This window comes from Lactuca sativa, chromosome 3 (genome assembly GCF_002870075.4).
Source record: "Lactuca sativa cultivar Salinas chromosome 3, Lsat_Salinas_v11, whole genome shotgun sequence".
In the NCBI taxonomy this organism is placed as follows: Eukaryota; Viridiplantae; Streptophyta; class Magnoliopsida; order Asterales; family Asteraceae; genus Lactuca; species Lactuca sativa.
In genome coordinates, this window is record NC_056625.2 from 235236412 (window position 1) to 235261320 (window position 24909).

The following is a 24909-nucleotide window of genomic DNA, read 5'->3' on the forward strand; positions in this document are numbered from 1 at the left end:
TATAGCTATTAGGTTCATCTAGATTTATTAGTGTACCATCACTAATATACGTATCCCCTTCGGTAGTAATATGAAAACCATAAAACTGGGGTTGAACTTTAACTCTTTCAGAACGTCTAAGAGGTAAGGACCCGTCAATTGGTTCAACCTGAGTTTCCTCCTCGGGTTGAGCACCAGCATTAGAGGTTCCTTCATCACTCGACTCTTGAATCTATTCAAGATCGATTTTCCTCCCACTATCTCCTTGGCTTATGAGTTCTCGCTCTCGGAATACCCCTCTCCTTGCAACGAAGACAACACTGTCACTCGGTCTATAAAAGAGATATCCAAAGGATTTCTGCGGGTAGCCGATGAAAATACATCGTTCACTTCGAGGTTTGAGCTTGTCGTGAGTCTCTCCTCTTACGAAAACCTCACAACCCCAAACCTTGATATATGCCAACGAGGGAGCTTTCCCTGTCCACATCTCGTGAGGTGTCTTGGCAACCTTCTTTGTAGGGACTCGGTTAAGGATATGGACGGCAGTCTCTAAGGCATACCACCATAATGAGATAGGTAGTGAAACACGACTCATCATTGAACGAACCATGTCTAACAGGGTCCGATTACGCCTTTCTGCCACACCATTCAACTGCGGTGTCCTAGGTGGCGTCAATTGCGAAACTATTCCACATTCCTTGAGATAGTCGTGGAATTCAGGTACTCTCCTCCTCGATCGGATCGAAGCATCTTGATTTTCCTGCCCAATTGATTCTCCACTTCATGTTTGAATTCTTTAAACTTTTCAAACGTTTCTGACTTGTGCTTGATTAAGTAGATATACCCGTATCTACTATAATCATCGGTGAAAGTCGCATAGAAGCGGTTCCCATCCTTTGTGGTAGATCTAAAGGGCCCACACACGTCGGTGTGTATGAGATCCAATAAACCCTCACCTCTCTCACAAGTGCCAGTGAAGGGTGACTTGGTCATCTTTCCAAGTAAACAAGATTCGCACGTGTCATCTTCCCTAAGGTCGAATGACTCCAACACTCCATCCTTTTGGAGTTTAGCTATGCGCTTCTTGTTGACATGTCCAAGACGACAATGCCACAAGGATGCTCTATCTATACTATTGGAAGAATCCATACACAACACATCATTTCCTAGGTTATCTACAACCATAACAGTTTCATAAATTCCATTACAAGGCATTGCTTCAAAACATAAAACACCATTTAGATAAGCAAAAGTCGAACCATTCTCATTATTAAACGAATATCTAAATCCTTGTTTAAAAAAACCATGAAAAGAAATGATGTTTCTTGCCATATCTGGCGAGTAGAAACAATTATTTAAATCTAAATTCAATCCATTACTAAGCACTAAAGAATACATTCCAATCTTGATAACGGGCGACGATCTTCTGTTCCCCATGATTAGATTTATTCTTCCAAGCTCCACATCCCTATTTCTTCCTAGTCCCTGCAAATCAGAACAAATGTGGTAACCACACCCTGTATCAAGAACCCAAGAAATAGCATGGGATGAATTATTAGATTTAATTGTGTATATACCTGCAAAAGATGGCTTGATCTTTCCATCCTTGATGGCTTGCAGATATTTCGGGCAACTTCTCTTCAAATGCCCTATTTTGTGGAAATGATTTCACTCTGCCTCTTTTGGGTTAGGGTTAGGCTTAGCAGGATCAACCTTGGTCCCACTAGAAGAGGAACCATCTTGGGACTTTCCCTTGCGGTGGTTCTTCGAAGAAGCCTTCCTCTTCTTGCCCCTTCCCTGCCCAATAGCCAAAACAGGAGCAGCAGACGGATTGGGAGTTGGTGCAACAGACTTGTCCTTTAGGTTGCTCTCAGCAGTCCTTAGGAGACCTTGGAGTTTGCTTAGGGTGACCTCTTCCTTGTTCATGTGGTAGGTCATCCTAAATTGATTGTAGCATGAGGGCAAGGAGTGAAGAACAATGTCGATAGCCAAATCTTCCCCAAAGTTGACATTCAACTTGCGAAGACGATCGACATACCTTTACATCTTCTGCAAGTGCACGGTTAGAGACTCTCCACTTCCCATTTTAGCAGTGATCATATTTGTTATGATCTCGTAACGCTTTGGTGATATCTCTCCATCAAGTCTAGATGCATCTCATAAGGATACATGTCCTCATAGGACTTTTGGAATTCGGAGTTCATTGTGGCTATCATGATGCAATGGACTTTCGTTGCATCACGCTCATGCGTCTTAAACATAGCCATTTCTTTGGGAGTGGCAGTTTCTAGATTGACCTTTTCGAGCTTCTCATCGAGAACATACTCCTTGTCCTCGTAACGAGCGATCGTGCGAATGTATCTTATCCATTCGCTAAAGTTAGGTCCATCGAAAGTCACTTTTTGACAAAGGCTCATTAGCATGAATGAGCTAGCAGCAGCGTTGTTTGCGTTAGACATCTACAAATAGAAAGGAACAAAGTGGATTAGAGTTAAGTCCCTAATTAACACCTAAAATGGAAATTTAGGGTTAGGACCCAACAACATTATTTACACATTAGAAAAGGGATACCGTAATCCAATATGCAAATAATTTGGAGGTAAGTGAATGACGATTCACTAATTCTTCACCACGAAAAACATAATCTTTAAGTTTTAAATGTATTGAGAATTCTTAGATTTTGAGATTCATTGAACTTTTCAATGGCATGTTTAAATCTCGATATGCCCCTCTAGTTTGTGACTGGGATACCGAGGATCACAAAGCGGGTGTGAATAACCATGCAAATCTACATGGTGCCTTCATTGTTACAATCACCTATTTGATGTGCAGGTAAACCACACACACTCCACCAAACTATCACAAACAATGAATCACCCTTTGCCACCTTTGCTTAGAACCAATTAGTGTGCCGGTTAACCACACACGCTCCACTAACATCTAAACAAGTGTGCAAAGTGTAATTTCATGGGATTGCATCAATTCACTTTTCCTAAAGTAACTAAGATTGGGAATTTTATAAAATAGTTTAGTTACTTTAAATAGATTCATTATACTTATTAATGAGAAGAGGTTTCCCTATCCTACCCATTCGGCTAACGACCCTCTACCAGTCAAGCAAGCGGTGGGTGTGAGTGTACACCCATTAAGCGCCATTTTATAGGTAGCAAACTTATACCCACCTTATAGACTGGCTTCGTGAATGAGGCCTACTAACAATAAGACTAGCATCTTTAATTATACATATAAATATATTAAACTTGTAATATTATATTAGTATAGGTTGAATTTTAAACTTGTAAAATTCTAGGGTTTGAAATTTAAGTTATTCAAATTAGACTTTTAATTACAAAACTTGAGGACAAGTTTTAAACTTTTCAAAACATAAGGATCAAATAGGAAATAATATAAATCAACTAATTAGATTATCTCAATTTGATCTTATTTAATATTACTTGCAAGACAATCCACCAATTCAATTCAAATAATCAATTGTTATCATATAAGGAAATTATTATTCAACTAATTGGTAATTATCTTTTGTTTGGTCAAGAATATACTCATATATATGTTTAAAATCAGATTTCAATGACCCAAAGCAGTTAAGGCAAGTTTCCTCAAGTAAAACAGCAAGAAATCCCGAAACTCCATCTTTCTGACGCTCGAACTCACCGAGTTCTCACTATGGAATCGCCGAGTTGGAGCTACTCGCCGAGTCCACAGTGGAACTCGCCGAGTTCATCAGGCAGAATCACAAAAATTGAATTTTTCAAGCAACAAGAAATCAACCAATGCATCAATTCAATAGAAATCAACCAAAGCTCTGATACCACTAATGGGTTTGAGCCATAAGAACTTTCCTATGTGCACATGCAAACCCTAATTGCTTGGATCTAGGTTTCTCTAATTGAACATGCATTGAATCCAAGACTTACAATACTAGATCTAATGTAAACAATTGAATCTAATCATATGAAATTGGATCTAGAACAATACCTTGGATTACTTGCTTGATACTTCTTCTTCTTGGAGCTTAGAGTCACAATTGTCACTCCTCTAATGGCTTACAAACACCAACTAGCAAGAATATGATCTTGAGAGAGAGGGAGGAGGGTGAGAAATCGGCCCTAAGGTTTCTTGCCTTGCATGAGTGGTGATTTCCCTCACCCTAGGGGTCTATTTATACTATGAGCTACTAGGGTTTCACCTTCAACCCTAGTTGAATAACTTAGCCCCTAAGCAATCCAAGATCCTCCTAGATATTAGGCTTGGACGATTTTAAGGTTCCCAAACCCTAAATTTCGTCCACCCTCATATCCATAAGGATACATAGCCCAAAACACAACTATCACACATTTGACAGTTTATGCCCCTTTATTCAATTAACCTCTTTAAGTCACCAAATTAATTCTCAATTAATATATGACTTATATTAATCAAATAACATTATTAATCCTTTAATATATTATTCTCATCATATATTAACAATAACATTTCTTCTCTCTTAACAAATCATCATGTCAAGTTGCTATGGTGAAGGCAACCCAAAAGGACCATGCATAACCGGGTCAAGTACTTACCAAATATGGTTACAGCTTTAGACACTAATCCAACTGTAACAGCCCGAAATCTCAGGTATTGTTAATTATGTTTTTGGGGTGAGTTGAGAGGGGACTCGGCGAGTTGGAGCCTAGACTCGCCGAGTAGGATCGCAGACCTAGTCGCGGGTCCGCGACTGGACTCGACGAGTCCAGATATGGACTCGGCGAGTCGACGCTGTTCAGCAGAAACCCTAACCGTGCGGTTTTGGATCGTATATAATGCTCTTATGTGCCGTCATTGTTCGTTTTTAGTCGATTGAAAGGAACCCTAAACGGTTGTGGGCATCTAGAGCAAGATTGGAGGATATTAGGGCTTGAAGAGGTTGTGGGGCAAAGAGGAGAAAGGTTTTGGCTAAAGGAACAGCAAAGGATTCGAGTTCTGCGGTTTGAAGACACAGAGAGGGCATATTCCAGGTAATATTTCGGATTCCCTTCTGTTGTTTGATGTGTTTATGAAGTTAGGGTTTATGAAACCCATTTAGTGATTTGGTGGGTTATTATGTTATTACCCAAACGTTTACACCCAGTAATGAGATGTTTAGAAGTCCAGAAAGTCCCATGGTTGTATATCTCGGGACCACACGTAATTCAGGAAGCAGTTGCTCGTCTGCATGGCATGGACTCGCCGAGTTGTTCTTCAGACTCGGCGAGTAGCTTGAAGATTTACTGGGACTCGCCGAGTTGTTCTTCAGACTCGGCGAGTGGAGTCGGGGTGGCCCCGCGATTCTTCCAGGAGTAACTCGTCGGGTCGAGGAGGGTACTCGACGAGTAGATAAGGAATCTCAGAAAGTTGGAAGACGTCCAGACTCGCCGAGTCGTCATGGTACTCGCCGAGTCCGGTCGAGCTGACCGTTGACCGTTGACCAGAGTTGACCTAAGTCTGACTTCTTAGGGATAGTCACCCTTAGAAGTTATAAGTGTTAATGAGAAATATGTGATGTTATAGGAGGGTTGTAGCTCGTCGGATTGTGCACGAGTGATTTCAGGAGTTGCTAGCTTTCAGCATTTTCGAGGTGAGTCTTCTCACTATACTGTACCCGGAAGGGTTTGACTGTGTGACCGGAAGGTCGGATATGTTATGTGATATGTATGCTATATGTGGTAAGTTAACTGTTATATGTGCTATGTATGATATGTTATGGGCCGGAAGGCGATTATGTTATGGGCCGGAAGGCGTTGTAATGAGGACCGGAAGGTCAGGGCCTGGAAAGGCGTATGTGTGTAAGTGTATATTGGGGAACTCACTAAGCATTTATGCTTACAGTTGTTGTGCATGTATTTCAGGTACTAGCAAGGACCGTGAGAAGGCGCCGGCATGATCGATACACACTGAAGATTGTCTTTATGATCTTGGGATTTTGAATAATTGTATTTGACAGAATAATTAATCTATTTATGCATTGTTTAAAATGGAAACAATTACGTTTTTAAAATGAAAAATTTGTTTGAAAAATTTGAGCTGTTACAATTGGTATCAGAGCCTTGGTTTGAGGGATTCGGGTGCACCTTAGGGGGTAACTGAACTCAAACCGAGGATTTGAGGAAGCTTTTCAAATAAAGGCATAAACTTTTGTAAATGGTTTTGTGGTAAGCAAGAAAGAAGCAGTGTGTACGATCAGTCAGCGCCCGAACGGTAAAGATCCCCAAAATACCTTACAATATTATATGATGTGAATTGTTATGCATGCTAGAAGACTAGGTATTCATGATAGGACTAGAGTGGCCTGATTTGTGATGCCTTAGTCTAGGGAAGTTGCCTATATGAGATGCTTTGCTAGTATGCGGGTAGATAGAGCGTATCAGAAGTAGAGTACTCACTATCCGGAGTTTGGGGAGGAGGACTTGGGATGAACATTGATGCGGTGTGGTCGGTAGTATTGGGCCCGTACTACCGAGGACACCGGGTCAGTGGGAGGCCCAAGTAAGAATCCCTGGATATCTGGGACTGAGTAGGGTTGCGTATCGAGTACGATTATACTCGGTAGGGTCTCTGATAGTTTTATGTTGTATTTCAGAGATATCATGGTTAGACCGCGTCACGGAGCAAGTACGAGCGGTGTGAGTGACGAGGATATTCGTCAGATGATCCACGAGGAGGTGGCGGCGGCGATCCGGGCTGAGATCCCGGAGATGTTTGGGTCTATCAAGACCACCCTGATGGAGACGTTCGACGAGCGGTACGCCGCATTGACTGAGGCTGCAACCGCTGCAGCTACCGCAGCTGTGGCCGCTGCTAGGCCGCAGGGGGGGTGATTCATTGCTGTTCCGAGAGTTCAGCAACACGAAGCCACCAGAGTTCGATGGGACGTAGGATCCGATTGCTGCGATGAGGTGGATCGCAAATATAGAGGGGTGCTTCTACACTTGTTCATGCCCGGAGCACCTGAGGGTACGGTTCGCTTTGAACCAGCTCCGTCTGGGAGCAAAGGACTGGTGGAAGTTCGTGACGGCGAACTTCACTTTGGCAGAGACTGCGGCAGTGACATGGGAGGGGTTCACTACCATGTTCAGGGAGGAGTACGTTCCCCCGGTGGAGCGGGAACGATTGGTTCAGGAGTTCTTAACCCTCAAGCAGGGTACTGATTCGGTGGCGGCAATCACGCGGAAGTTCCATGAGAGGGCGATGTTTTGCCCCGAGTTGGTGGCCACAGAGCAGGCTCGGATGAGCCGGTACTTGGGTGTTCTGAGGAGGGAGATCCGGGAGTTTGTGTCAAACTCCACTTACCATACTTTTACTGAGCTTCAGGCGAATGCCAGGAAGCATGAGATCGAGTTAGAGACTCAGGCCAGGGAGGAGGCCGAGTCTCAGCAGGCAGACCGGCGGCCGGCTCAGTCTCAGCCGGCAGCCAAGCGGATCAAGTCCGCCGATTCGAGGACGGGAGGTTCGAAGAACCGCACTTGCGTAAAGTGCGGCAAGGGTCACGATGGGGCGTGTCGAGCCGGTGCCTGCTACAAGTGCGGCAAGGAGGGGCACATTGCTAGGGAGTGCCCCAAGGGGTTTATGGTTTGCTTCCATTGCAACCAGACCGGCCATCGAAAGGCCGAGTGTCCGCAGCTTCGTCAGGGATCTGCACCTGTTGCCAGGACTACTGAGACTCGACCGGTGAAGGTCGAGGCCCCGAGGGCTCGTGGGAGAGCCTTTCAGCTGACTGCGGAGGAGGTCCGCGCTGCGCCCGATGTTGTGGCAGGTATGTTGTAATTCGTGTAATTATTTTAATGTCGATATGTTATGCTTATGTTATTATGCGCGTAGGTACTTTCCTTGTGAACTCTGTGCCTGCCTTAGTGTTATTTGACTCGGGTGCGAGTAGGTCCTTTGTGTCCTTAGCCTTTAGTCAGCAGATCGGCGTTAGTCGTGAGTCGTTGAGACGACCCTTGCGAGTTTCTATAGCTGACGAGAAAGTGATTCGTGCTACGGAGGTTCTTCGGGGATGTGTACTAGAGATTTTCGGGGTTGAATTCCCGATTGACCTGATTCCTATTGCGATGGGGGATGTCTGTGTTATCGTGGGCATGGACTGGTTGAGCCGATTCGGCGCTGTCATCGACTGCGAGCGTCAGTTGGTGACCATACGAGACCATAGTGGGGGAGTTCTTTCGGTGTACGGTGAGGGTACCCGTTCAGGATCAGCTTTTTGTTCGGCCGCTAGGGCGAGGCAGTGTCTACAGTAGGGCTGTAAGGGTTTTGTGGCGTATGTGATGGATACGCGGGAGGTTTCCGAGAGACCGAAGTCAGTTAAGGAGGTCCCTGTGGTGCGTGAGTTTTCAGATGTTTTTCCCGAGGAACTGTCGGGAGTACCTCCTGTGAGGCAAGTAGAGTTTGGTATCGATCTGGTTCCGGGGGCCGCGCCTATTGCTAAAGTGCCCTATCATCTTGCACCTCCAGAGATGCAAGAGTTGTCCTCGCAACTCCAGGAGTTGCTGGGAAAGGGATTCATTCGGCCGAGCAGCTCGCCATGGGGAGCACCTATTCTGTTCGTCAAGAAGAAGGATGGTTCACACCGGATGTGCATTGATTACCGGGAGTTGAACAAGCTAACGGTCAAGAACCGTTACCCGTTGCCGAGGATCGATGATTTATTCGATCAGTTGCAGGGAGCATCTTGGTTTTCCAAGATCGATCTGAGATCAGGATACCATCAGGTGAGGGTACGGGAAGAGGACATCCAGAAGACAGCGTTTAGGACGCGATATGGGCATTATGAGTTTGTGGTGATGCCTTTTGGACTCACCAATGCCCCGGCTGTGTTCATGGATCTCATGAACCGGGTATGCAGGCCGATGTTGGATCGGTCAGTGATTGTATTTATCGACGACATTCTGGTGTATTCGAGATCTAGAGAGCAGCATGAGGAGCATTTGAGGGAGGTCCTTGAGGTATTGAGGTCGGAGAAGCTTTATGCAAAGTTCTCCAAATGTGACTTCTGGTTGCGGGAGGTCCAGTTTCTAGGACATGTGGTTAATCAGAAAGGGATATTAGTCGATCCGGCCAAGGTTGAGGCGGTGATGAGTTGGGAGGTGCCGAAGTCACCCTCTGAGATCAGGAGTTTCCTTGGGTTGGCAGGGTATTATCGGAGATTTATCAAGGATTTCTCCAAGATCGCAGTGCCACTCACCAGATTGACCCGGAAGGGTGTTGCATTCTCATGGGGGCCCGAGCAGCAGACCTCCTTTGAGACACTTCGCCAGAGATTGTGCGAAGCCCCGGTATTAGCTCTCCCAGAAGGGATGGAAGATTTCGTGGTATATTGCGACGCATCGATTTCGGGATTGGGTGCAGTGTTGATGCAGAGGGGTCATGTGATAGCTTATGCGTCGAGGCAGCTGAAGCCTCATGAGGCGAGATATCCCACGCATGATTTGGAGTTGGGGGCAGTAGTGTTCGCTCTCAAAATTTGGCGTCACTACTTGTATGGGGTTCGATGTACGATATACACGGACCATAAGAGTTTGAAGTATTTGATGGATCAACCCAACCTAAATATGCGTCAGAGGAGATGGTTGGATGTGGTCAAGGATTATGATTGTGAGATCCTGTACCACCCAGGCAAGGCTAATGTGGTAGCCGATGCATTGAGCCGCAGGGCGGAGAGCACTCCATTGCGAGATGTATGCTTGAGACTGACTGTGATGACTCCAGTATTTGACGCTATTCGTGGAGCCCAGGCAGAGGCTGTGCGACCAGAAATGCGGAGGAAAGAGCGGGTTGTGGGGTTAATCTCAGAGTTTGTCAAGGATAGTCGAGGCCTTATGACGTTTCAGGGTCGGATTTGGGTACCGTTCGTGGGCGGTACGCGTATTACGTTGATGGAAGAGGCTCATAGATCGAAATTCTCGATCCATCCCGGTGCTACAAAGATGTATTTGGATTTAAGGAAGGAATATTGGTGGCCCTGTATGAAAAGGGCTTAGCATGGTTCGTTGAGAGGTGTTTGACCTGCCGTAGGGTTAAGGCCGAACACCAGAGACCGCATGGCAAGTTGCAGCCATTGGAGATCCCCGAGTGGAAGTGGGAACAGATCACTATGGATTTTATCACCAAATTGCCAAGGACTGCTAGGGGAGTTGACGCAATTTGGGTAATTGTGGATAGGTTGACGAAGAGTGCACACTTCCTTGCCATCAGCGAGAGTTCTTCAGCGGAAAAGTTGGCGGAGATATACGTGAAAGAGGTGGTGTCTCGGCACGGGGTGCCGATCTCGATAGTGTCAGACCGCGATGTGCGCTTCACTTCCAGGTTCTGGAAGAAATTCCATGAGGATCTGGGTACTAAATTGCATTTTAGTACCGCATACCATCCCCAGACAGACGGTCAGAGCGAGCGGACGATTCAGACGCTGGAGGACATGCTCCGAGCGTGTGTGTTAGACTTCGGGGGTAGTTGGGATGCGTATTTACCATTGGCAGAGTTCTCCTACAACAACAGCCATCATTCGAGCATTGGTATGCCACCTTTCGAGCTGTTGTATGGTAGGAGGTGTCGGACCCCCATTTGCTGGGGAAAGGTGGGACAGAGAGTGATGGGCAGCACGGAGATCGTGCTCCAGACGACAGAGCAGATTCAGCGAGTGAGGCAAAGGTTATTGACTGCCCAGAGCCGACAGAAGAGTTATGCAGACAGGCGCCGATCCGAGCTTGAATTTCAGGTCGGCGACTTCGTTCTCCTGAAAGTCTCTCCTTGGAAAGGAGTGATTCGGTTCAGGAAGAGAGGCAAGTTGGGGCCCCGGTATATTGGGCCATTTCGTGTGATTGCAAGGATAGGTCGGGTAGCCTATCGGTTGGAGTTACCAGCGGAGTTGGGTCAGATCCATGACACTTTTCATGTGTCGCAGTTGAGGAAGTGCATAGCCGATGAGTCGGCAGTGGTTCCATTGGAGGATATTCAGGTGGATGCGAGCCTGAATTACGCGGAGAGACCTGTGGCGATCAGGGATCGGAAGATCAAGGTTCTGAGGAACAAGGAAGTACCTCTGGTTTTGGTTCAATGGCAACACCGTAGGGGATCAGAAATGACTTGGGAGCCGGAACGTGAGATGCGGGAGCAGCATCCGGAACTATTTGCAGAATGAGACTTCGAGGGCGAAGTCTAACCCAAGTGGGGGAGAGTTGTAACAGCCCGAAATCTCAGGTATTGTTAATTATGTTTTTGGGGTGAGTTGAGAGGGGACTCGGCGAGTTGGAGCCTAGACTCGCCGAGTAGGATCGCAGACCTAGTCGCGGGTCCGCGACTGGACTCGACGAGTCCAGATATGGACTCGGCGAGTCGACGCTGTTCAGCAGAAACCCTAACCGTGCGGTTTTGGATCGTATATAATGCTCTTATGTGCCGTCATTGTTCGTTTTTAGTCGATTGAAAGGAACCCTAAACGGTTGTGGGCATCTAGAGCAAGATTGGAGGATATTAGGGCTTGAAGAGGTTGTGGGGCAAAGAGGAGAAAGGTTTTGGCTAAAGGAACAGCAAAGGATTCGAGTTCTGCGGTTTGAAGACACAGAGAGGGCATATTCCAGGTAATATTTCGGATTCCCTTCTGTTGTTTGATGTGTTTATGAAGTTAGGGTTTATGAAACCCATTTAGTGATTTGGTGGGTTATTATGTTATTACCCAAACGTTTACACCCAGTAATGAGATGTTTAGAAGTCCAGAAAGGCCCATGGTTGTATATCTCGGGACCACACGTAATTCAGGAAGCAGTTGCTCGTCTGCATGGCATGGACTCGCCGAGTTGTTCTTCAGACTCGACGAGTAGCTTAAAGATTTACTGGGACTCGCCGAGTTGTTCTTCAGACTCGGCGAGTGGAGTCGGGGTGGCCCCGCGATTCTTCCAGGAGTAACTCGTCGGGTCGAGGAGGGTACTCGACGAGTAGATAAGGAATCTCAGAAAGTTGGAAGACGTCCAGACTCGCCGAGTCGTCATGGTACTCGCCGAGTCCGGTCGAGCTGACCGTTGACCGTTGACCAGAGTTGACCTAAGTCTGACTTCTTAGGGATAGTCACCCTTAGAAGTTATAAGTGTTAATGAGAAATATGTGATGTTATAGGAGGGTTGTAGCTCGTCGGATTGTGCACGAGTGATTTCAGGAGTTGCTAGCTTTCAGCATTTTCGAGGTGAGTCTTCTCACTATACTGTACCCGGAAGGGTTTGACTGTGTGACCGGAAGGTCGGATATGTTATGTGATATGTATGCTATATGTGGTAAGTTAACTGTTATATGTGCTATGTATGATATGTTATGGGCCGGAAGGCGATTATGTTATGGGCCGGAAGGCGTTGTAATGAGGACCGGAAGGTCAGGGCCTGGAAAGGCGTATGTGTGTAAGTGTATATTGGGGAACTCACTAAGCATTTATGCTTACAGTTGTTGTGCATGTATTTCAGGTACTAGCGAGGACCGTGAGAAGGCGCCGGCATGATCGATACACACTGAAGATTGTCTTTATGATCTTGGGATTTTGAATAATTGTATTTGACAGAATAATTAATCTATTTATGCATTGTTTAAAATGGAAACAATTACGTTTTTAAAATGAAAAATTTGTTTGAAAAATTTGAGTTGTTACACCAACACTAACCTCCAAACATTACCCGGTAACAACCATAAAATTACACACATTTATCGAGAGTGAAAAGTAAACTTTGAATGACAATTTAAGTAGATAATAACCCTTCACTTGTTTCCATATAAATTATCATTCACGGTTCACTTTTCACATTTTATAGATGTGTGTTAGCCGATGGTTGTTAACAAGTAAGGTATGAATGTTGGTTGGTAGTTAGGTTAAACAACATAAGAGGAACACCAACATTAGAGGAATGCTAACTAAGTTCATCTCACTATCATACCCACAACAATGCATAGGAAGAACGTAGAGAGTTTGAGTGGTCAGGAAGCAATAGAGTACTTAGACCACTAATTTATTCCTAGAAATTAGCAACAAATGTATTTTCTTTTTTGATAATAAAAATATTTTTTATGTTTATAAATGATTTGTTAATAATAATATCCATTAATTTCATGGTAATTTTCAAAAAAGTCACAATATTTAGGTTATTATGTAATTTTTGGAAAACTCCCAAAATTTTGAACAAACTAACGAAAAAGGACAGAATATCGGCAAAATCTGCGAAACCGGCCGAAAAAGGTTTTTTCGAAGTTTTAACCGGTATTCTGTGCTTTTCTGTAAATAAAATTTTGTTTGGGACTTTTTTTTATAAATTAGACTAAAAGTTTAGGACTTTTCTAGAGATTTCCATATATATATATATATATATATATATATATATATATATATATATATATATATATATATATATATATATATATATATATATATATATATATATATATATATACCCACATAATCAAAACTACACCGTTTTATCACTTATTTAATTCCATAATCGACTGATATCATCGAACACAAAAATTCCTTTCTAATTTCACATCATTTGTTCCTGATGAAGAGCATCAGTTTGAGTCCAAGGCCGATGCCGGAGCCTCCAAGACTTATCCTCAGCAAGCCGGCACCATTTGCAATAATGGTTATATCGTGATCAAGAATCGTGCTTGCAAGGTTAACATCTTTCTTCAATCTCAGTTTTGTTTTGGAAAATCCTTGTGTTGCGTAGTTATATTTTTTATTTAATTGTGTTAATTTTTAGACAGTTTTGCGTCAATTGTTTTTCAATTATGCTGTTAGGGTTAGGGTTTTTGTTGCTTTTCGTCTGTTTCAAGTCAACATGTTTGTATGTCTTGATTTTGCTTAATACGAAATGACCCCTCTTCCTTCATCTTTCCTTAAACCTAGCCGCTCATCTACCCCATCTCTTCTGTCGTTGTTGGAGATCGGAGACCGGAATTAGCTTCATTTTTCATGTTGGCATCTTCGTTTTTTCTGCCTCTCTAAATCCGGAGTCTAAAAACAACTAGATATGCTTCTTATTTTTGACATTTACTTCGTTAAAACATGAAAAAATCTGGGTAGTCGTAACAAATGTTTTCGAAATTGGGTAATCTTTATCCAACCAGGTTCGTTTTTGGTTGATAAATGTAACCGGATTTTTTAGGAAATCCTCATTTTGATATGTAATTTGACCTGATTGATTTTAGAAATCATCATTTTGATATGTAATTTGACCTGGTTGTTTAAGAAAGCCTCATTTTGATATGTAATTTGACCTGATGGTTTAAGACATCCTCATTTTGAAGTGGGTGATCTGCTGAAGACAAATCTGATTGAATTCAACTATAAGCTTCAAAAACATGGAATTGTAGGACTTTGACTTTTGTTTTTGCTTAGTTTAATGGGTCCTTTGTTGTCTTGTTTCCTCCAATATAATTTAATTGAGGTGTTTGTCTCATTACAGGAAAGTATGTATCATTACAGGAAAATAGTGAACAAGTGATCGACTTTAATTCTGTAATTGGTGGTTTTTGTTATTTTAATTAGGCTGGCCTTGTTTTTAGTGGGATTAAACCAAACCATAATTTTAGAACACTAACCAGAATTTTATTAAAGGCTTCAAGAATATTTTGTTGAAGCCATCGTGACTTTTAATCCTAACATTGCAACATAATGACCAAATTACCCCAAGACTAGATTATATTAACGTCTATAACCGTTACTAATATTTAATCGCTAAGTAATAAATACTGATATATCTTTCATAATCCTAACATAATGACCAAATTACCCCAAAACTAGATTATATTTCAATAGTTTTTGCATAGTTTAAGAGATATTGTTATGATTAATTTAATAACTTGACTTGTAATCAGTGAACCACTATATTGTTATGTGTTTTTGTGATAAAAAGTTTAATTTAGAGGCTTTATATTATCCATGTTTGGTTTCTTATTGTTTAGTTTAAGGGGTATTTTTATGTCAATTTTATATTCTTGTTTAGTGGTTATCTTATTGTTTAAGAGATCTTATTGTTTAAGAGAATAACAGGGGATGATATGTAAAAAGAAAAAAATCAACAAAAGGGCCATCTTCAGCTGAAATTTCCAACCTTGCTTTATTCCGCCGAAGATAGTCGACGGTGAACGATCAGCGGTCAACTGTGCACCCCACTTGACTTCTGGGCTGGATCCGCCACTGTCCATGAGCCTTTTAAATGTTTATTGATGCCCCTTATTTAAATTGGTTATTTTTCTTTAATATCACAATTCAGACATATTATTTATTTATAAATTTATATATTGAAGACATTAAATTATTAATCACTATTCTATTGTGAAATGTAACATGGTACTAGGTTGTGGAAGTTTCCACCTCCAAGACTGGCAAGCATGGTCATGCCAAGTGTCACTTTGTTGCAATCGAGATTTTCAACAGGAAAAAGCTTGATGATATTGTATCATCATCCCATAATTGTGATGTATATAATATTACTGCTCTTTCTCATTTTAATTATTCTCTTCATTTTTCTGATCGCACTATTTTTTTTCGCTTTTACAGGTCCACAGTGTCAATCGTACCGATTACCAGCTAATTGATATGTCTGAAGATGGATTTGTATGATACTCTCTACTCTGGATTTGGAGAGGGGAAGGACCTGGTTGTGACTCATATGTCAGCAACGGGAGAGGAACGGATTTGTGCTCTCAAGGACATTGGCCCCAAATATACAATTCAAAAAATCCACAAACACCACACTATAATATATTATAACATTTGAAGAAAACAGAAAAACAAGTCATGTTTTTATTTTGTTTTATCATGTAACATATGTTTATGTTACTTATCAAAATTAGAAATTGAAATTCTTCACTTTTGGTCATATTATTTATGTGAGTTATCAAAATTAGCAATTGAAATTCTTCACTTTTGGTCATATTATTTATGTGAGTTATCAAAATTAGCAATTGAAATTCTTCGCTTTTGGTCTTATTATTTATGTGACTTGAACTTTCCTATCCTTAAGTTCTTGAGGATTACCATCATTGGCACAGGGGCAAAATCGTCCAACAATTTTAAAAACCATCAAACGTATGTGTAGATTAACACAACACTAACCAAAATGACAGCCTACTTTCATTCTTAACCTAGATTTGCAGAAAAGTTTTGTTTTGTACCCAAATGACAGCTTTATTTCATTTTAACCCAAAATTGCAGAAAAGTTTCGTTTTGAACCCAAAATGACAACCTACTTTCATTTTTAACCCAAAATTGTAGAAAAGTTTCGTATTTAACCCAAATGACAGCCTACTTTTAATTTTAACCCAAAATTCCACAAACATTTCATTTTTAACCCAAAATAGCATTATACTTCCATTTTTTCACAAAAAATCCTCATAATTTTGTTTTTTTCACAAAAAATCCTTGTAATTCTGTTTTTTTTTTTTCACAAAATACTCTCATAATTTTGTTTTTTTCACAAAATACCATCATATATTCGTTTTTTTCACAAAATACCCTTATAATTTCGTTTTTTCACAAAAAAATCCTCATAATTTTGTTTTTTTCACAAAATACCATCGTAATTCTGTTTTTTCACAAAATACCCTCATAATTTTGTTTTTTTTTTACAAAATCCCATCGTATATTCGTTTTTTTTTTCACAAAATACCCTCATAATTTGGTTTTTTCTTAAAATACCTTCATACTTCCATTTTTTTCACAAAATAACCTTATGATTTCGTTTTTTCATAAAATACCATTATACTTCTATTTTTTCACAAAATACCCGCATAATTTCGTTTTTTTTTTCACAAAATATCATCGTAGTTCCGTTTTTTTTCACAAATTACCCTCATAATTTTCTTTTTTCACAAAATACATTATACTTGCATTTGAAACACATAGTGGCAACCAAATTTCAAATATAATCACACTAATCATAAAAAATCAACAAATTTCATTCGAAAACATTAAAATTGTTAAGAAGCATCAATAACTTCTAGATTATTCATACACCGTTTGTGTCTAAACATGAAAAAGGTGCAGTTAACCAAAAAAATGTCAAGAAGCATCTAGTTTTTCTTTTCCTCACATAAATAAGACATCTCATCATTATGTCTCTTGCAACGATTCATCCGCCTGATACATGAAAAAAATAAGAAAGTGTTAATATAAGTATTAGAGTTATCAATCAATAAAATTAAGTTATTTATATAATTACCTTTCTTTTTGAACAACTAGTAGCATAATGACCAAATCCTTGACAGTAAGAGCATGTTCGTTTTTTAGGGGCTTCCAAAGAAGACTTGATTCTAATTGTAAGTTTAGGACGCCCTTTTGTAGTAGTGGGACCAAGAGGATCACAGACAGATAATTGTGACATCATATCTACTTGTGAAACTCCCATACAAAAACTTTGAGATGCATTCTCCGAAGACACAGATTTCTTTCGGTTTGCTTGATCATCTAAAAGATTTATCAACATCGAATTGAGTTTTTGTATCTCCGAAGGTGAGTTCCTTGATTGTTCAATTAGTTTAGTAAAATTTAAACGGACACAAAATAATGTGTAGGCACTAACTCCATTTTCATTATTAATTTCTCCAAGTCCGATACTAACACTACCTAATTTGTACCTAGCACCAAGGGTCCATCGCGGTAAAATATAATGACTCGGCAGTTCTTGAACATTCTTCTTCTTCATTACGTATAAGCTATGCTTGCATAAAATCCCATTTGTCTCATACATAGAACAAGAACATGTGACACTGACTTGATTTAAAGAACGAAAGGTAACAATACGCCAATATTTTTTATCAACGTCCAATTGCCCAACTTTATATGTGCTTTCTTCTGTAGTTTTTGTTAGAGTATTGTGACTCAAATTGGTAATAGCTTCGGTCCATTCTTTTTTGAAAGTATCAAACATCTTTCTAGTATAACATTGACCAGCTTTTGCTTCGATTGGATGCACCGAAGAAAGAACCGGCCTTGAGTTCATAGTCTTGAAGTCTTCATCTTCTTCGGTAGCCCTTCGTGACTCAACTACTTTGTCGTATTGTACAACAAATTCATTCAGCATGGTTTTCGAGTTAACAAATCCATCAAAAAATGAATTGATACTCTCACTTCGTCCGGTTGTGGTCATACCAGCAAAGAAAATATCCTTCAAGAAGGGTTTAGCCCAATGTATACGTTGGTTATACATGTCACTAATCCAACAATTGCTTTCCAGTTCATACTTAATACGCATATCTTCCCATGTTGCTTCAAATTGTTCAATGGTGTCACTATTTACCCATTTTCTATGCGTTTCTTGAAAATCACTGTAACGGGAAACATACGGTCGAAGGTGCTCAGTTTCATGCTTCCTGATATGCCATGAACAAAAGCGATGTCGAGTATTTGGAAACATTCTTTTTATTGCATTACCCATAGCTTTGTCTTGATCGGTAATAATTGCATTCGGATATTTGTCAAACATACATTTGAGGAAATGTTTAAATAACCATTCAAATGTCTCTTCCTTTTCATTTTCAAGCAATGCTCCACCAAAAATGATAGACTGTCCATGATGATTCACCCCAGTAAAGGGAGAAAAGGGCATCTTGAATTTGTTAGTCATATAAGTGACATAAAACACAACAACATCTCTGAATTTTGTATATGCATCTCTTGATCTACCATCAGCCCAAAAGATATTTCTAGGATACCCATCATCAGACAAATCCACGACAAAATACCGGTCACTGTCAACTAATGTATTATCTTGAAAATGTTTTATAAGTCCATAGAACTCCTTTCCTCTATGTTATTTTCGATGCTCAGATAAGACATCAGCACATTGCTTTGAAGTAACATCAGCTATATTTGAGGTTTTCATTGTATTAACTGCCTTTTTAATCTGAGAAGGTTTCAACCCTGCTTGACCAAATTGCACCATAAGAGATTTACCTTCTATTGAACGGTGGAAATTGCTATGAGATCGATGCTTGATTACCTTCGTTGGTGTCATGGTCAATTCATGATTGTGTGTGTCATTAAATAAGTCCACCAACCATTTTCCATCCTCCTGTCTTGTAATTCGAAGCTTTGCTTGACATCCAGTTCTAACATCTCTACGACGTTTTTTCTCATTTCCACTTGAATCATTGTTGTCTACCCGTTTGAAACCTTCTTTGCTGCATACATAATACTTCCGATAAGGCTCATTTGTTCTTGTGCTTTTAACCGTATCATCTTTACGTATACCAAAACCATGTAAAAAGGAATAATCGTTATAAAATGTATATGCTTCGTCGGGCGTATCGAAAACCTTTCCCAGTATCCTTTCAACATTATCTTCATCTTCGTCAAATTCAATGTTCACATCGAAATCGTTACGTGCTTCAGATTCATATGTTTCTTCCATGAAATCATTTGTGTCGAAATTTTTATTTATATACGGTTCTATAGCCAGATCACTTGCTTCGGTTTCAAACATCATGGCCTTCTCCATTCTTTCTTGCTGCAAAGCATATAAATAGAACAATGTGTTATTCATCACACATAACCAATTTTATTATTTTTTTAAGTTAATATATGGATCCAAATAATTTGTGGATACATGTGCATATAATGTATCAATGATTAGTTAAAAAATGTTTGTATGTTTAATTTATAGGACCTTCTAATTGTTTAAAAAAATAATAATAAAGTTGTCATCAAATGTAATATTACACAGAAACTGTCATCGACTTCTCCTTGTTTTTTTTTTCCATTGATTTAATTCATTAGTAGGAATAGGAATAGTACAGATACATTTAAATGGTCAAATATAAAATGAAAAAAAAATGCTAAAAGCAAGCAGCTAGCACTAACGAAAGCACAATGTAACAAGAGAAAGTTACAGATAAACAAAACTTGAACAATACAGAAACTATGAAAACAGAAACAGAATGGTGACAACTACTATGAATTTTTCCATAATACCTGAATAGTCAAGCCTACGATTCATCACTTTTAGGTATAAAACCATTATTTTTTATTTCTTTTGTCATAATGGAGATGGATATTTAATTGATTATTTATATGATTTGCAGCTAAGGAATCTGGTGTATTCTAACTCAAAACATGATGTATATCTCACATCTAACTACTCAGTTATGCATTGGTGATCATATCTTACAATCTAATTGAGATTCTTTGATGGACTATGCATAAACCTTAAAACTTTTTTGACTGGAAATCAATATCTAAACTGATATGTGAATTTACCTTCTTTGGTTTTTCTGTGAACTCTGATTGCTTTGAATTCCAATTTATTTGAATTCTTTTTTTGTGATTGTATGACAAAACGTTTTTGTTTCACAACCAGGCTATCATTGAACGAAATCGATCATGGAACAGGATGAGCTAGCACAACAATGTTTGCACGAAACCAGTTAATTGAATTGAAACTTCTTTTTATGCAAATTGCGATTTCTGTGAAATCGTGTTTTGGTTTAGTCGAAATTGCGATTATATGAAATCTTTTTTTGTTATTGCCGATTGTTTTCACAGCGATTATTATGTAATCATTCGAAAAAAAAGGAGAATCGATTTCTATTTTATAGGAATAAGGAAACGTAGATATCTTTGTTAGGAAATTGTTTTTTTTTTATTTTTCAGAAAATTACCTATAATCAAAACTACCTAGTTTTAATAAGTGGGTATGTAATGTTATATACCATATTCACTTTTCCCATATATATATATATATATATATATATATATATATATATATATATATATATATATATATATATATATATATATATATATATATATATGGGAAAAGTGAATATACCCTCAAGGGTATATAACATTACATACCCATAATATGTGATATATCATGTTAGTTATGTGAGACCATAATATTTTGTGAGACATAGGGACATAATCCTACCCACTCATATTGGAGAGAAAAAAAGATAATTTTAAAATTCAAAATAAATGAAATTTTTTGAATTTTTTTTAAATATTATTTTCATCATTTTTTTTAATCATAAATATAAAATAAAATTACAAAAATTAAAAAAAAATTACCAACGGTCTCAAAAAATTAGAATAGTTTCAAATGAACCTGAACATATATATATATATATATATATATATATATATATATATATATATATATATATATATATATATATATATATATATATTGAGAAAATTAAAATGGTCTCAAATGAACCTATATATATATATATATATATATATATATATATATATATATATAGGTTCAGGTTTATTTGAGACCATTCTAATTTTATGAGACCGTTAGACAAAATCTAAAAATAATTTTAAAATGCAAAATAAATGGAAAAATCCAAAAATTCTTTTTTTTAATATTATTTTTGGAACTTGAATTAACTAAAAAAAATAAAAATAAAAATAAAAATCTCGTTTTTTTTTTTAAAATACGTGAAATATTCTAAATAGAATATTACACTGACATATTGTAAAAAATAATTTTAAAATGCAAAATAAATGGAAAAATCTAAAAATTCTTTTTTTAAATATTATTTTCGGAACTTGAATTAACTAAAAAAAATAAAATAAAAAAAATCCTATTTTTTTTGAAAAATACGTGAAATATTCTAAATAGAATATTAGACTGTACATATTCTAAAAATAATTTTAAAATGCAAAATAAATGAAAAAATCAAAAAATTCTTTTTTTAAATATTATTTTCGGAACTTGAATTAACTAAAAAAAATAAAATAAAAAATAAAAAAAAATAAAAAAATGCGTTTCACGGTCTCACAAAATTAGGCCGTCTCACATGAACCTAACCCTATATATATATATATATATATATATATATATATATATATATATATATATATATATATATATATATATATATATATATATATATATATATACCAGAAATGTTTGAGGCCCGTGCTAAGCACGGTCCAAGGAAAGTATAATGTTAAAAATGGGTGGATTTTAATATATACAATGCATGAAAAAGAAAAGAAAATGTAAGTATATTGTTATCATCAACAAATACATGAATGTCCATTGCGATGAAAGCATTGTAGGATAAAATAAGCGAGGTTATGAAAGCATTGTAGTTTCAATATTTATATTTTACAAACTACATTTGCTTTAATAGACATATAAACGGAAGTACATGGTTATTTCTTGCGTTAACCGCATTTTGTTGGAGATGCTGAAAATGTATTTAAAATTGTTTTTACCCTAAATAGTAATGTCATATGCTCATATCAACATTTAAATATTGGCAAGTAATCTATAAAAATATAATCAAGTAGAAAAAAAGGTAAATCGTAATCAGAAAATTGCTTTTTCTCGACTTTACCCTTTTACAAATGAGATTATAATTTCAAATTGTATTATTCTGTAAAACAATGCATGCATTAGTGCAACCTTCAACAAGGATTATGATCAGCAAATTATTAAACTCTTCGACATGTGGTGCTCTCAAGTGAACCTGTGACATGAAACCCAAATAATCATATAAATAATAATATAAGAGAATGAAAACAATTATATGTACTTATCAAAAACCATATTGAAGCATAGTAAAATCATCATGTTAAACATTGCATTCCTCTGTTATCATTGATTAATACGCTAGTGTGATATGATTACACCATGTTTTTGGAAGGAATAAAATATATAAATGAATAAAAACAAAATGAGTTCAATTATAATAATTGAACAAAAAAATTCTGCTTATAATTAAAGTTAATATTTTCATTTATTTTGATGTAAATATAAGTTGGGGTATTTTGGTCTTTTAGTAACAAAAGTAAGAATGGAGTCAAGTTACTTCATAGGGATGGTAAAAGTCAACAAACATGGAATTTGAAAGAATATGAAGGATCTAAATTCCATCCATTTAGCAAGCCAACACCCCATGAAATCAAATCTTGAATTTCAATTCCACCAGGTTCTGCGAATTCTTTTTACCTTTCAAAATAAAAGTTGCAACCAAGACCACAATCTTGAGAGTCACAAATAATGTAATCTGATCTGTAAGAAAAATGACTGTTGATTTCTGATTTAATCAATAATCATTAAAATAAAAACCAGAAATTGAACTTTTAAGTTAACAAAAAAGAAGCAACATCTTTGATAATCCCCAAACCATATGGTGTATCGAAGGAGGGCTAGAAAAAGACAAATCAAACACCAACAAAAGTAATTAGTGATCCTAGACCTGTTTTGGACTCTGGGGAAAAATTCATCTTTTATGCTTTTAATAACTTCGTGTGATAAATGTCGTCCAACTCGCCACTCACTGCAAAATTAAGAATTAAAGGATAAATTATCCTTAATTATGTATCAAGAATCAATTTTAATCAGGCAGGGTATATTGCTTTGATATATTGCTTTGAGTTTGTTATTTGCTTGCCCTATTCTTTTTCAGCTTCAACCTTTTGACCAACGGGTTGGTGCTGAAACAGGGTATTTGAAGTTGCGGGCTTCAGATTCAGATTGAAGAAGCCTGAATTGTATTTGGAAGCAATGGCTTGATTGTATTAAGGCACTACCAAAATAATGTGATTACAACAATCACGAGGATATATCCTTACTTCATATCGCGGTACCAAAATAATGTGATTAGTTAGGCATTTTGTCAAACAGTTGATATACATCCCATATTAATCGTAACACAAACCATTGTTCAAAGGAAAACATATAATAAATAAATCCATATGTAATCAAAAAAACAGATCTAACGTGATTAATGAAACCAATCTCAAATTAAAGCCGTTAAACGAAAACAATATCTTTCAAAGCCTGGAAACGTATTGCATAACTTTCAAAGCCTGAAAACGTATTGTCCACATATCTCTATGTTTCCGTCGACCACTGGAATCCATATTTCATATGAATTTGGTTCTGAAATTAAATTAACAGAAGAGTAATGGAGAAATTGCAACGAATATAAGAAGGGAAGAGGGGTGACGTGATGTATAATTCACGATGAGAAGCGTTGATTGTAAGGGTGATTGGCTACAGGCTTAACAAGAGGGGAAGAGAATTAAAACAAACAAACCCTAATCAGATGGAAAATGGAACCCAAAAGCAGAAATAAACGCACAAAACAAAAACCCACCCTTATAGTAATGGATTGGTGGCAATTATTGATGACAAAAGATTAGGGTTCCGACGGATACAAATTGCTGATGCAGGAGGAGGAGATCAATGGAGATTAGGATTCTGACGGATGGCAATTATTGCGGTTAGGGAAAGCAACCAATATATGAATTCAGAGGGTCTCTGTGTTTATTGGTCGATACAAGACAGTTCGGCATAAGGCGGTGTGGTTTTATAAGACAGTGGTACCCATAGATCAAATAAATTGATTCACATCAAACCCGACCAAATGTAATCTTCCAAGACACCTTCACGCTTTAAGAGAAATAAGAATGGTCGGATTTCTTGGTGTGGATAAAGCCGAATGTGTTGTTGGAGGAAATCAGTAGGTGTATATGTCGATGTTCAGAAACGAGGCGTTGAAGGAGAAGCGGACATAAGAAGGATTAAGTCGATTTAGTGCAAAAACACGTCCGCTAAATTGCGTCGATTGGGGGAGGTTTACGTGGCGGTGTTGGAACTGTGTGAATTTAAATTTGGCGACACCACATAAACAGGGTCTTTATATATTCAAAAAAGTCTAATATAATATTAGAATATTCTAATAAGTCTAAAAATTCAAGTAGGATATTAGAATATACACTATTTTTAGAAGAATACTAGAATATTCTGTATTTTTAAAAATTCGATTTGATTATTTACAGTGTAATATCGTATTAGAATATTTCACTCATATTTCGGAAAAACGATGATTTTTTTAATGTTTTATTTATTTATTTTTTTAATTTTTTGGGATAAATTATATAACGAAAATAATAATTTT

The 24909-nt window shown here is 38.1% G+C and overlaps 1 protein-coding gene and 1 pseudogene across 8 annotated transcripts; one reads left to right on the forward strand and one right to left on the reverse strand.

Annotated features, from left to right (window-relative positions):
* The first annotated feature begins 13495 nt into the window (after window positions 1–13495).
* Window positions 13496–15960, forward strand: LOC111911509 (eukaryotic translation initiation factor 5A-like; annotated as a pseudogene).
* Window positions 15961–16954: 994 nt separating this feature from the next.
* On the reverse strand, window positions 16955–24670 carry LOC111918511 (protein FAR1-RELATED SEQUENCE 5). 8 transcript variants are annotated; one of them, XM_042900348.2, is made up of 6 exons: window positions 24106–24661; window positions 23203–23283; window positions 22953–23015; window positions 22407–22470; window positions 17208–19493; window positions 16955–17125 (listed from the first exon to the last, which is right to left on the reverse strand). In XM_042900348.2, the coding sequence occupies exons 5-6, from the start codon at window positions 18609–18611 to the stop codon at window positions 17099–17101; spliced, it is 1431 nt and encodes a 476-aa protein (XP_042756282.2). In that variant the 5' UTR covers window positions 18612–19493; window positions 22407–22470; window positions 22953–23015; window positions 23203–23283; window positions 24106–24661; the 3' UTR covers window positions 16955–17098. The 8 variants fall into 8 exon arrangements, with proteins under 8 accessions (XP_042756282.2, XP_042756281.2, XP_042756280.2 ...); XM_042900347.2 differs by having other exon boundaries at window positions 22953–23888; window positions 24106–24670; XM_042900346.2 differs by having other exon boundaries at window positions 22953–23283; window positions 24106–24668.
* Window positions 24671–24909: the final 239 nt, after the last annotated feature.

Excerpts from the sequence above, each read along its gene's own strand:
- LOC111918511 (XM_042900347.2), bottom strand. The coding sequence starts at position 18,611 with ATGACTAACAAATTCAAGATGCCCTTTTCTCCCTTTACTGGGGTGAAT. Across the intron at positions 17,126-17,207 it reads CTAGTTGTTCAAAAAGAAAG|GCGGATGAATCGTTGCAAGA; the intron begins GTAATTATATAA and ends TTCATGTATCAG.